A 15,000-nucleotide genomic window follows, 5' to 3' on the forward strand; every position below is an offset into this window, starting at 1 on the left:
CACGCATACACTACGGACAATTTAGCTCATCCAGTTCACCTATACCGCATGAGTTTGGACTGTGGGGGGAAACCGGAGCACATGGAGGAAACCCACAGCAACACAGGGAGAACATGCAAACTCCACAAAGAAATGCCAACTTGCCCAGCTGGGATTTAAACCAGTGTCCTTCTTGCTGTAAGGTGGCATTGCTAACCACTGAGCCAATGAGAGGTAAAGAACTGAATAAAACACTGGGAGTGTAACAAATAATGTTTACTTAAAGTTTTCAGATTTTTTGGTCCAGTAGCATGTGATAGGCAGATATTTTTCTATACTGGTAATGTATCAAAAGAATCAATCTTTAAATAGAAGTAGCAATATATATATATATATATATATATATATATATATATATATATATATATATATATATATATATATATATATATATATATATATATATATATATATATATATATATATATGTATATATTGTTAATGAGTGATCGCTCATAATTTTCTTAATAATTTTTTAATTTTCATCATTTACTTGACTAGGAGCATAAAAAGGGAAAATAGAAGGTCAAGGTGCTCCAGGATTGGCCAGCCCATTCACCAGACATGAACATTATTGAGCATGTGTGGGGTAAGATGAAGAAGGAGGCATTGAAGATGAATTCAAAGACTCTTTGAAATACTTTTTTTTATTCTTTTCGTTTTGCTGGAAAAAAAACTGTTTAAAAAAATTAATTAATAAAAAATAATTACTATCCAATGACTATACTGGGTGGTGGTGTAGTAGGTCGCGATGTTGCTTCACAGCAAGAAGGTTGCTGGTTCGAGCCTCGCCTGAGTCAGTTGGCATATCTGTGTGGAGTTGTAGCTGGAAGGGCATCCGCTGTGTAAAACATATGCTGGATAAGTTTGCAGTTCATTCCGCTGTGGCAATCCTTGATTAATAAAGGGACTACACCGAAAAGAACATGAATGAATTAAAGACTATTTTAATTATCTTATCTTAGTTAACTTCTCTCCATTAAGCAATATACAGTTGAAGTCAGAATTATTAGCCCCCTTTTTTATTTTTTTTTCCCTTTTTTAAATATTTCCCAAATGATGTTTAACAGAGCAAAGAAATTTTCACAGTATGTCTGATAATATTTTTTCTTCCGGAGAAAGTCTTATTTGTTTTATTTCAGTTAGAATAAAAGCAGTTTTTAATTTTTTAAACACCATTTTAAGGTCAATATTATTAGCCACTTTAAGCTATTTTTTTTTTCGATAGTCTACAGAACAAACCATTATTATACATTGTGTCATGATTACCAGCGATAGCTAACCACCAGAGGTCGCTGGTAAACATTCACACTCCTTGAACTACATATCTGCCATGTTATGGACTACAACACCCAGTCAGGCCACACACACACAACCGGTTTAAGATCCAGACTGGTTAAACTCTCACAGCTGAAGCCACTCACACCATGATTATTCAGACTATTTAAACCCCTCTGTTCCACACACATGTTGCTGAGTATTGTTAAGCTATTGCTGTCCTTACGTAAGCGGTTTCCTTGTTTCCTGTTGCCTGTGTTTTGGACTGTTTCTTGTGTTTTGACCCTTTTCTGCCTGCCCCGAACCTTTTGCATGTTTTATTGGATTTGCTTCTGGATATCCTACTACACTGTTTATACTGGTATTTGATCCTTGCCTGATTGACCATTCTTATAATAAAGCTGCATTTGGAACTACCCCAGTTTGCATAGCATCCCTTCGCAACACAATGACTTGCCTAATTACCCTAACCCGCTTAGTTAACCTAATTAACCTAGTTAAGCCTTTAAATGTCACTTAAGGCTGTATAGAAGAGTCTTGACGAATATCTCAAATATTACTTACTGTCATCATGGCAAAGATCAAATCAATCTGTTTATAGAAATTAGTTATTAAAACTATTATGTTTAGAAATGTGCTAAAAAAAATCTGCTCTCCGTTAAACAGAAATTGGGGGAAAAAATAAACAAGGGGGCTAATAATACTGACTTCAAACGTGTATTGCATACTTTTTCTGCTTCAAATGATTTGAAAGTCACACTTAGAGTTAATAATCCCTGTACATGTGTACGTTCTGAGTGCTTTTTCCTGGTGTAGTTTGTTTGTTTGTTGTGTTTGTGTGGGTTTGTCATGGGTGGTTTGGTACAGTGTCAGTCACAGGTCGAGTCGATGAGAACGCTTCTCGTAATCCCTCAAATAAACACCAAACACCAGCTATCTCCACACCCACAGTAATTATGTCCATTAGTCGTCTCATTATCGGCGTTCTTGATGAGACGAGGAGAACACGGTGTCAGGCGTAAATAAGAAACGCTGAAAATGTCAGATGAATAGTAATGGAAATAACATGCCCGTCTCCAATAAACCTGGACAGATGCTTTTACAGTGATGCAAAATCACAAATGAGATCTCTTTAGCATCTTTATTTCTTCTCCCAGACAGCGGTGAGATTAAATGTGGAGCAAAACAGACCTTTATTGCTTTCCAAGACGAAAAAAAAAAAGAAAAAGTGATGTGAAAATGGATTTGGATTTTCAAAATTATAGAGTGCTCAGCATAAACGAGCAGTCTCTTTTAAATTCAGATGTTCTACAGGATGCTTTGCAATCATATATTTGTGTGTATATAGTTGAAGTCAGAATTATTAGCCCCCCTTGAATTATAAGCCCATCTGTTTATTATTTTCACTGTTTAACAGTGAGATTTCTTTTAACACATTTCTACACATAATAGTTTTAATAACTCATCTCTAATAACTGATTTATTTTATCTTTGTTATGATGACAGTAAATAATACTTGACTAGATATTCTTCAAGACACTTCTATACAGCTTAAAGTGACATTTAAAGGCTTAACTATGTTAATTAGGTTAATTAGGCAGGTTAGGGTAATTACAGTAGGCAAGTTATTGTATAATGATGGTTTGTTCTGTAAACAATCAAAAATATCTAGCTTAAATAGGCTTATAATTTTGACCTTAAAATGGATTGTAAAAAATTAAAAACTGCTTAAATTCTAGCCAAAATAAAACAACTAAAACTTTCTCCTGAAGAAAAAATATTATCAGACATACTGTGAAAATTTCGTTGCTCTGTTAAACATCATTTCGGAAATATTTGAAAAAGAAAAAAAATTCAAAAGGGGTGAATAATTCTGACTTCAACTGTAAGTAAAGTAGCAGTTAGCAGAGTTATTTTGTGGTTCATGTTTTTTATTTTTGCCCATTTATTTCTGCTTTTGAATTGCATTGTGGGACCTTGTTCATTCTAGCAACAACATTTAACCATGAAAATGTTTTTTTTTTTTTTTTTAAATGACTGTTAATAGCGATTTTCAATGGTTTAAAGTGATATATTGAGTTGGAGTTGTATATTACACTGCAAAAACTTTGTAATAAACTGCCAGCACATTTTCTGTTATTTTACATACTTATATTTTCTATTTACAGTATTTTATATCGATTATATTGTATATTATAAAAATGCAGATTATTTGAAACTACTAAAATATCAAAAAGGCACTTGGTTAAACTGTAGGGTTGAATTTTCAATGTTAAAAGTCAACAGAGCAGAGATCAACATCCCATAATGCAATTCACAACTGTAAATAAACGGAAAACACAGAACAAGTATATATAGTATATACAGTTGAAGTCAGGATTATTCGCACCCCTGTTTATTTTATTTCCCCAATTTCTGTTGAACGGAGAGCAGATTTCTTCAACACATTTTTAACATAATAGTTTTAATAACTCCTCATTATTAACTGATCTATTTTATCTTTGTTATGATGACAGTAAATAATATTAGACTCAATATTTTTCAAGACACTTCTATACAGCTTAAAGTGACATTTAAAGGCTTAACTAGTTTAATTAGGTTAACTAGGCAGGTTAGAGTAATTAGGCAAGTCATTGTATAACGATGGTTTGTTCTGTAGACTATCAGAAAAAAAATCCAGCTTAAAAGGGCTAATAATATTGACCTTAAAATGGCGTTTAAATAATTAAAAACTGCGTTTATTCTATCCGAAATAAAACAAATTAGACTTTCTCCACAAGAAAAAATATTATCTGACATACTGTGAACATTTCCTCGCTCTGTTAAACATCATTTGGGAAATATTTAAAAAATAAATAAATAAATAAAAAGGGGGCGAATAACTGTATTTAGTATCTACAAGCCTTTTCTTCTCCTGATGTTGTCTGTGTTGTGGGTGTGTATTTACAGACGGTGCCCCCTTCAGCTGGTGGGTGGGTGGCTCTGGTGAAGCACACATGTACTGGGGTGGAGCAGTGCCCGGCAGTCAGCAGTGCGCCTGTGGTCTGCAGGAGAACTGTGTGCATCCAGAACACTTCTGCAACTGTGACGCCGACAGCAAAGACTGGTACGACAGCAGACTCGCACACACCACTGACCACACGTACAGCTCAGTTTACAGCGACACGTCTGATGAAAGATGAGGGAAAGTTTGTGGAATTAGGGAAAAAATTTCGTTAATTTTCGTTTCGGTTTATTCCCTTTATTAATTTGGGGTCGCCACTGCGGAATGAACCGCCAACTTATCCAGCATATGTTTTTACGCAGCGGATGCCCTTCCAGCTGCAACTCATCACTGGGAAACATCCATACACACTCATACACTATGGTCAATTATACCTAATTCACCTGTACCACATGTCTTTGTACTTATGGGGAAACCGGAGCACCCGGAGAAAACCCACTCCAACACAGTGAGAACATGCAAACTCCACACAGAAACACCAACTGACCCAGCCGAGACTCGAACCAGCAACCTTCTTGATGTGAGCTGAAGGTGCAACCTACTGCGCCACCGTGCCGCCACATATATATTTATATTATTATATACATACGTATATGTATTTAATTCATATCCAATCATATACATTCCCCGACATCCAAGACAGTCTCTAAAAATCATTTAAACTGATTTTTATGCGAAGGATTCAAGACGATTTTACTAGGAAAGTCAGAAGGATTTAACATTTACTCACTCTCCCCAGAGTCTCTCTTCTGTTCTATAATACATGAAACTGATGCTTATGTTCGAGAAAATGCTGAAAGAGCTGTTTTATACTGTAATGTCAGTGTGTCATGCCAAGAAAAAGCCACATTTATATGTCCGCCATCTCAAATATACTATATAAGACTCATAACAGTGTGACTTTAGTGAGCTCATCTGTTGACGTCAACCCAAGCTCATTCTGAAAACGTAGTCCCGCAGGACGTTTCTGGAGACAGCACAATACGTCCCAGGGGGTACGTACGGCCGCGTTTATTTTTTTCAAGCGAACGCTGCGGGGCGGTGTGACGTTGTTCCCTTTCGCGCTTGCCTCACCTCCTTGTGGAGGGCTTCCCCGCTGCAACCCGTTTGTCAAATCAGCTCCAGCAATCAGGTAAGACAAAAACAGAATCCCAAAAATTAAATGAACGAGTTTCGTGATGGTGAGAACACGGCAAAATCCGAAAACGCGGTGGAATAAAAAAAATCAGGGCTTTTATTTTTTTTGGATGGCTTTTGGGAACTGTTGCTCGAGTTTAGGGAAGCGAGCGGGCGGGCGGGTCGATCTGTAAAATTGGTTGGGTTCAGGGAAGAAGGAGAGTGAGTCGGCCGATTGGCCGGTCGCGCAGTCAATCATCCGGTCAGTCGGACAGCGGCCTCCGGCGGGTTCACGCGAGAACAGCGCGGGCGCGAACCATTGCTCGCGAGAGGCGTCCGAGGTGCAAAAAAGCGCGCAACAGCGGCCTCTCCAGAAATGTCCGCGGGACTACGTTTCCACAATGAGCCTGGGTTGGTTGACGTAGGCTAGGAAGACTCTAAAGGTGCAACTTGACTAAAGATATATGAAGAGTTTCATTGCAAAACGAGATGTTTCCATTTTGAGAAATGTTGATTATTTGACATTATTATTTAAGACATCAACAGTCGAGTTCATTCACAATTTTTGTACATTAAACAATTACTTGAGCTTAGTGAAGGCCAGGAATACAATACTTTCAAATCCAGGATATTTTTTTAATTGTAGGTCCATAAATAGTTCATAAATAAGTCAAAAAAACATGCAAAATGCAACATATTAATCTTAACATTGTCAAACATCTTAAATTGGTAAAAAAAAAAAAAAAAAAACAAGACATCATAAATATATGGAATAATATATACAAAGATTGATTAATAACAATAAGATTCTGAGTTAGTTTTGGCCAGAATGCGCACAACATAGCATAATTTGTTTATTTATTATTATTTTTTGCAAAACGCTATATATCCACCTTAGGCTATATTCTACTACTGTAATACCATTAGGAAAAGCTAGTGAATCAATCTTTAGGTTTATAAGTAAGATTAAATTAGTTAGATAAACGACTTGTAGCTTGTTACAGAAAGAGTGGAGGCTCCTTCCACTGCTAAAAACCAAGCCTGTATGATCAGAGTCTCTCTTGCACAGAGTCCGCGACAGAAGATCGCCTCGCCTCGTCATATTTAATGAATTATTTCACTGTAATAATAATAAACAGCATCATCATCAGGGCCTGACCAGCCACTGTGGCTATAGTTTCCAGTTACAATTTCACGCAAGAAAAAGGGAGCGCGCATCACAACAGCTTTTGCCGCAAGTGAGCATCCTCTCATTCGGCATTCACGGAAATGATTTAAAGAATAAACTTACAAAGGACACTTAGAAATGTAGCCTTTCTCGAACCAGAACTGCAAGAGCAGGGTGTCTGTGGAGTCTTAAAAAGTATTAAAAGTTGCTAAGTCAATTTAAAGAAATGTAATTTAAGACAGCCATACATCACTTTAAACTAATACAAACGTTAATAGAAGTTGCTTTTTTGAACAGTTTAAGGTGTTGGAAGAAAGATCAAGGTTTCATAATGCAACTCAAAAGCTGGAATAAACTGGGGAAAAAAGAAACACAAATAAGAAATCATGAATCACGAAATACAGAAAAATGCTAATTTATGGATATTTTTTACAGTGTTAGGGAAACTAATTGAGTGTCAGCAACCAGCATTTTTCAAAATATCTTCTTCTGTGTTCAACAGAAGAAAGAAACGCAAATATATTTTGAACAAGTGAGTTAATGATGACGACAATACATTTTTGGGTGAACTATCCCTTTAAGTTTTACAGCTGTGCGACTTCAATGTCCAATTTAAAATAAAGCAATGTCTAACGATGCTACAGCTTGACGTTGTGTGGACGTTGATAAGATGTTATATTTTGGTTGCCATACCTGATGAATAAATGTCAGTATTTGACTTCAATATAATGTTGGTTTACGATGTTGGCTTGACAACACAACCTAAAATCAACCTAAAATCAACCAAATATCAATGTCATTTGATGTCATTATTTGATGTCAAAATATTGTTGTTCTTAGACTCTGGCTAGACATTGAATTTTGGTCACGTGACATCACAACCTAAATCTAACCTAATATTAACATCTTATGACGTTGTGTGCCTGCTGGATTTATTATATAGTTTATTTTGGACTTAGACAGCACACTTGTCTTAGACTCAGTACACACACAGCTAAAAAAAGATGTAACATTTACCAACACCAATGGTATTTAAAAGACCTTCAAGGACAATTTACCATTTAAAATGCTAATGGACACTGGTATAAACGGTTTCTTGTAACTTGAGACTTTCAAATTTTTTTTTTTACAGGTCCAATGACTCTGGTTTGCTGGCTCATAAAGAGCATTTGCCGGTGCAATCGCTGGCGCTGGGAGACATCAGCCGCTCGGGGTCTGAAGCGGCGTATAGAGTCGGCCCACTGCAGTGCTACGGTGACGGTAGGTCCTGCGTTTATTTCATATCAGACACAATAATCATACTGTGAGCACTTTCCTGCACTTCTACACAGACGCTCAATGGGTGAGTTTCCCAAACAATGACAAAACTCGCAGCTGAACTACTAGATGATGCATAGTCCGGGAAATAAACTATGTAGTGATGAGGGTCTTTATATAATAACATTTTACATAGTTGTACACACAGTATATAGTTATATATACACCTTTTTGTATGTTCGTTTGTTCGTTCATAATTTAATACCATTCAATTATTCATTCATTCATTCATTCATTCATTCATTCATTCATTCATTCATTCATTCATTCATTCATTCATTCATTCATGCATTTATTCATTCATTCATTCATGCATGCATTCATTCATACATTCATCTGTATTTATTTATGTATTTATTCATTAATTTGTTTGTTTGTTCGTTTATTCATTTATTTATTCATTCATTCATTCATTTGTATAGTTATTCATTCATTCATTCGTTTGTATGGTTATTAATTCATTTTTTCATTCATGTAATTATTAATTCATTCATGTAACCATTCATTCATTCGTGCAATTATTTATTGATTCATTCATTCATTTTTGTAATTATTAATTAATTGATTTATTAATACATTCATTCATTCATTCATTTGTATAGGCATTCATTCATTCATTCATTTGTATAGTTATCAATTCATTCATTCATGCAATTATTTATTAATTCATTTATTCATGTAATTATTCATTTATTCATGTAACCATTCATTCATTTAATCATTCATTCATTCATTCATTCATGTAATTATTTATTCATACATTCATTCATTCATTCATTCATTCATTCATTCGTGTAATTATAAATTAATTAATTCATTCATTCATTCATTCATTCATTTGTATAGTTATTCATTTATTCATTCTTTCATTCATTTATTTGTATAGTTATTTATGCATTCATTCGTATAATGATTTATTCATTCATTCATTTATTCATTCATTCATTCATTCATGTAATTATTCATTCATTCATGTAACCATTCATTCGTTCATTCATTCTTTCATTCATGTAATTATTTATTCATTCATTCATTTATGTAATTATTATTTAATTTATTTATTAATTAATTCATTCATTTGTATAGTTATTCATTTATTCATTCGTTCATTCATTCATTTATATAATTATTCGTTCAGTCCCTCACTTGTATATTAATTTATTCATTCATTCATTCATTCATTCATTCATTCATTCATTCATGTAATTATTTATTTAGGCATTTATTCATGTAATTATTCATTTATTTATTCATTCATTCTTTTATTAGTTTATTCAATTATTAATTGATGTATTTATTATTTCACTCACACATTCGTTCATAATCCATACATTCATGTAATTATTTAATGATACATTCAATCATTCATTGATTAATTTTTTCATTTGTTAAATTATTCATTCATTCATTTATTCTTTCACTCACTGGTTTGTTCATTATTTAATTAATTCATTTATTAATTCATACATTTATTAAATTATTCATTTATTCATTCATTTATTTAAACATGTATTCATTTTCTTTTTGACTTAGTCCCTTTTTTAATCAGGGGTCGCCACAGCGAAATGAAGTGGATGAGACTTTCTCCAGAAGAAAACATATTATAGATAATACTGTGAAAAATTACTTGCTCTGTTAAACATCATTTGAGAAATATTTGAAGAAGATAAATAATAACAGCAGGGCAAATCATTTTGACTTCAGCTTTATGTTTGTAGCGACAGAGTTTTTTGCGATCACCTGTATGTGAACTGTATAAATGTGCTACAATAAACATCTCCTCTAGGTAACTTCTGGAACACTGCCTACTTCAACAAGGAGACATCATACCTGCACTTTCCCACCTTCCATGGGGAGCTGAGCGCAGACATCTCCTTCCTGTTCAAAACCAGCTCTTCATCAGGAGTGTTCCTGGAGAATCTGGGCTTCAAAGACTTCATCCGCATCGAGCTGAGCTGTGAGTGTTTTTATCTTCTGCTTTACTCTTCAGTGGGGAATCTCACCCAAAGAAATGGCCTCCTCATATAAAAAGGGTTTTTATTATTTATTTATTTATTTTATTTTTATTTTTTTTTATTTATTTATTTTTTTTATTTATTTATTTTTTTTTTATTTATTGAGACAAATTTTTACTTCCTTTATTGTCCACAAGTGGAAATTTATATTTGGCACCACACATCCACATCAGCGTTCACATTACACATACAGTGCATCTGGAAAGTATTGATAGCGCTTCACATTTTCCACATTTGTTTATGTTACAGCCTTATTCCAAAATGGATTAATTACATTGATTTTCTCAACATTCTTCACACAATCCCCCATAATGACAATGTGAAAAAAGAGTTTCGTAAATTGTTGCAAATTTATTAAAAATAAAAAGCTGACAAAATCACATGTGCATCAGTATTCACAGCCTTTGCTCAATACTTTGTTGATGCTCCTTTGGCAGTGATTACAGCTTCAAGTCTTTTTGAATATGATGCCTCAAGCTTGGCACACCTGTCTTTGGGAATTTTTGGCCATTCCTCTTTGCAGTAGCTCTCAAGCTCTATCAGGTTGGATGGGAAGCGACGGTGTACAGCCATTTTCAGATCTTTCCAGAGATGTTCAATAGGATTTAGGTCTGGGCTCTGGCTGGGCCACTCAAGGACATTGACTGAGTTGTTGTTGTGCCACTAAATTGATATTTTGGCGGTGTGCTTTGGGTCATTGTCCTGCTGGAAGATGTATTGTCGCCCCAGTCTGAGGTCAAGAGCGCTCTGAAGCAGGTCTTCATTCAGGATGTGTCTGTACATTGCTGCATTCTCCTCCCTCCACAGAAGAACGCTGAAGCTCAGACAGAGTGACCATTGGGTTATTGATCACCTCCCTGATTAAGGCCTTTCTCCTCTGATCACTCAGCTTAGATGGCCGGCCAGCTCTAGGAAGAGTCCTGGTGGTTAAACATCTTCCACTTACAGATGATGGAGGCCGCTGTGCTTATTGGAACTTTCAGAGCAGCAGAAATGTTTCTGTAACCTTCCCCAGCCTTGTGCCTCTAGACAAACCTGTCTTGGAGGCCTACAGACAATTCCTTTGTCCTTATGCTTGGTTTGTGCTTTGACATGCACTGTCAACCCTGAGCCCTTATGTAGACAGGTGTACGCCTTTTCAAATCCTGTCCAATCAACTGAATTGACCACAGGTGAACTCCAATGAAGCTGCTGAAACATCTCAAGAATGATCAGTGGAAACAGAATGTACCATGAGCTTAATTTAGCTTTTTGTTTAATTCTCATTAAATACATTTGATTTGGTTGTCTAGCGGGGCTGCCAGCTAACTCTATCAAGCCTCTTCAGCTGCTCCAGAACGCAGCAGCACGAGTGGTCTTTAATGAACCTAAAAGAGCACATGTCACTCCGCTGCTCATCCGTTTGCACTGGCTGCCAGTTGCTGCTCGCATCAAATTCAAAGCTCTGATGTTTGCTTACAAAGCGACTCCTGGCTTTGCTCCTTCTTATCTGCTCTCACTTCTGCAGATTTATGTGCCCTCCAGAAACTTGCGTTCTGTGAATGAACGTCGCCTCGTGGTTCCATCCCAAAGAGGGAAGAAATCACTTTCCCGAACTCCCGCGTTCAATCTGCCCAGTTGGTGGAATGAACTCCCTAACTGCATCAGAACGGCAGAGTCACTCGCTGTCTTCAAGAAACCATTAAAAACTCAACTATTTAGTCTCCAATTCCCTTCCTAATCTGCAATTGCCTCTCTGGATATACCACTAACTTTACTCAAAAAAAAAAAAATACTAATGCTTTCCTTCTTAGACTTTACACACCTGAAACTTGCCTACAGCAGTTATTCAGTGTTGCTTTTATAGTTGTGTAAATTGCTTCCTTGTCCTCATTTGTAAGTCGCTTTGGATAAAAGCGTCTGCTAATAGACTAAATGTAAATGTAAATGTAAATGTTGTCTTTGCGCTTTACAAACAATTTCACAGGCAATATTTACTACTATCAAGTTCTTGTATACCATATCCTGAATATCTTGACTCGCATTAAATTGTTGTAACCTCCTGATGAGATATAATCTCTGCATTGCTTTTTTTTTTTTTAAATACACTCTACATTTACAAAATGTCAATGACTATCAATAAATGTTCTTAATATTTAAAGAGCCCCTATTTTGCAGTGATGAAGGTCATATTTTGGTTTTGGGGGTCTCCAGCAACAGGCTGATGTGCATGCAAGGTCAAAAAACACTTTCATTGCCTTATAATATGCATTTATTTTTACCTTATTATCCCAACGCCTTCGCTCAGCGAGTCATTTGTTCCCAAACCCCTCCTTCTGGACACTGTTAACATAGGGCTTTCTTTAACCACACTTTTAACTGGCATTTGTGGGTGTAAATACGTATTGTGGTACTTGACAAAGGTTTGCCAAAGTAGTTCTGAGCCCATGTGGTGATATCGCTCATAGATGAATGAGGATTCATGATGCAGGAACACAGTGAATAATGTTTGTTGTATTGTCTGCAATGAAATACAAGTCAACGTAAATTTTAAAAATCACATTGTTTTTTTTTATTAGCAGTTTACATATTGTCCAAAGTTTTTCTGATTTGAGGTTGGAGAAAAATCCTTGTTAATGGAACTCACAACATAGAGAGCTGTTCAAGTGTGTGTGTGTGTGTATGCCTGTATGTTTGCTCACGTTTGCATGAGGTCACCTACGTGTGTTGAGTCAACAGTGCTGGATATTTGTTTATCCGCCAAAGGGAGAAATAATCCAGAGAAAGCTGTCGGCTGAAAATATAGACATCACAAAACGGTTTTCTCCAGGGAAATTACTGCAGAATAGCTGTTGAACCAATATGTAGAGACGTGCTCCGCTGGCTCGCAGTGAAAGCCCCCTCTACATGATCAATTTAAGACTTCACTCATTTTATTAGCGCTGTTTGCAAAGTCAAGCATCACAATTACGCTTCCGCTGCTCATAGTGAACTGAAGCCCACAGTATTAAAGCTCAGCGTTTGTGTTTGCGCTTCAGTCTTCATGACTGATGTGTGTGTTTTTTTGGGGGGGGGAGTGAGCTGGGGTTTTACTGGTGAAAAATCCCACATGTTCACTTTAAATGGAAATCAAGCCACATCTGCAGACCAGAAGATGTTATAAGGGAAACTGTAGGGATGTAATGTTACATATAGTCATTCCGAAGCATCATGGTACAGGTTTCACGTTCAGATTATGTCCTCCTATGGTCAGCGCAGATGTGCCAGTCACTGCAGAAAACAACCTCAGGAGTGCATCAACCGAGGAGCCATTCACACTACTGCTGCATTTCAATTTGCCTACTTTCACTCACGAGCCACTTTATTAGGTACACCTTACTAGTACCGAGTTGGAGCCTCTTTTGCCTTCAGAACTGTCTTAATCCTTCATGGCAGAGATTCAATAAGCTACTGGAAAAATTCCTCAGGATTTTGCTCCATATTGACATGAGAGCATCACACAGTTGCTGCAGATTTGTCGGCTGCACATCCATGATGCTAATCTACCGTTCCACCACATCCCAAAGCGGCTCTATTGGATTGAGATCTGGTGGAGGCCATTTAAGTGCAGTGAGCATATTGTCATGTTCAAGAAACCATGCTTTATGACATGGAGCGTTATCCTGCTGGAAGTAGCCATCAGAAAATGGTAGACTGTGGTCATTAAGGGATGGACATGATCAGCAACAATACTCAGGTAGGCTGTGGTGTTGACATGTTGCTCAATTGGTACTAATGGACCCAAAGTGTGCCAAGAAAATCTCCTTCACACCATTACACCACCACTACCAGTCTGAACCATTGATACAATGCAGGATGGATCCATGCTTTCATGTTGTTGACGCCAAATTCTGACCCGACCATCCGAATGTGTCAGCAGAAATGGAGACTCATCAGAGCAGCAACGTTTCTCCAATCTTCTATTGTCCAGTTTTGGTGAGCCTGTGTGAATTGTAGCCTCAGTTTCCTGTTCTTAGCTGACAGGAGCGGCACCCGGTGTGCTCTTCTGCTGCTGTAGCCCATCCGCCTCAAGGTTGTACGTGTTGTGTGTTCAGAGATGCTCTTCTGCAGACCTCGGTTGTAGCGAGTGCTTATTTGAGTTACTGTTGCCTTTCTATCAGCTGGAACCAGTCTGGCCATTCTCCTCTGACCTCTGGCATCAACAAGGCATTTGATATCATCAAATTAAGTCACTGGATATTTTCTCTTTTTCAGACCATTCTCTGTAAACCAAAGAGATTGTTGTGCGTGAAAATCCTTGTAAATGAGCAGTTTCTGAAATACTCAAAGTGTTCCTGCAGACTGTTTTAGGAAGTGTGATTCTAATAAAAAAAGAAATAAATTTAATCATTAAAGGCCGGAGATATTCACACACATTTGCCTCACAACCCCATATAAAATGAGTTTCGCATAATTTGTCCTCTTTTAATTGAAAACAATTTATAAAATTATCAGCAAGACAAAACACTTCTGTATGAATTCAAAGGGACTATAACTATTTTCAAGAGTTCACACTCAGCTGATGATTAATAATAAGATTGTTTGGCATACTGTCCCTGGAGAAAGCCCTAAACCTATGAGATCCTCGAGCCCCTGGGCTCCCTCCAGTTTGCAGGGCGAGAGGGAAGTTTGAGTTCAGGTAGATCTCAATAAACTCCCCCGGCTTATTTCTAACCAAGTGACAGATATGGATGACTGAGGAGAGGTGTACTCGTTAAGCGATATAGAGCTTGGCTATGGTATTAATTTTGTATGTTAAATTTACTTAGGGTGCATGTTATATGGACTGTGGGAGGAAACCGGGGAACCCAGGGCAAAGCAAAGAGCAAGCAAAACTCCGCACAGAAATGTTATCTGGTTTAGTAGGAACTTAAACCAGAGGCATTCTTGTTGTGAGGCCATGGTGCTAATCACTGGGCCACCGTGTCGCCCATCTGTAAAGGAGGGAAAGTAAGGGTAAATGCCTGAGGGTTCTTCAAGACGAAGATATTGAGGTAAGACAAACTCTGGTTATTTATTGTGAGTTAGGAATCCTCTGATTGGAT

General features: G+C 36.7%; 1 protein-coding gene across 7 annotated transcripts in view; it reads left to right on the plus strand.

Moving 5' to 3' along the window:
* cntnap3 (contactin associated protein family member 3) overlaps positions 1-15,000 on the plus strand; it is a 231,396-nt gene that overhangs the window by 167,442 nt on the left and 48,954 nt on the right. For all 7 annotated transcript variants that reach the window (XR_015500683.1, XM_087269955.1, XM_087269957.1 and 4 more), the window contains exons 14-16: positions 4,267-4,423; positions 7,738-7,865; positions 9,709-9,879. Coding sequence is in view for 6 of the 7 variants with exons in the window: in XM_087269955.1 (XP_087126081.1) it covers positions 4,267-4,423; positions 7,738-7,865; positions 9,709-9,879 (456 nt within the window). In the remaining variant the exon portion in view is untranslated. The remainder of the gene's footprint in view (positions 1-4,266; positions 4,424-7,737; positions 7,866-9,708; positions 9,880-15,000) is intronic.

This window comes from Danio rerio, chromosome 10, assembly GCF_052040795.2.
Source record: "Danio rerio strain M-AB ecotype USA chromosome 10, GRCz13ab, whole genome shotgun sequence".
Classification (NCBI taxonomy): Eukaryota; Metazoa; Chordata; class Actinopteri; order Cypriniformes; family Danionidae; genus Danio; species Danio rerio.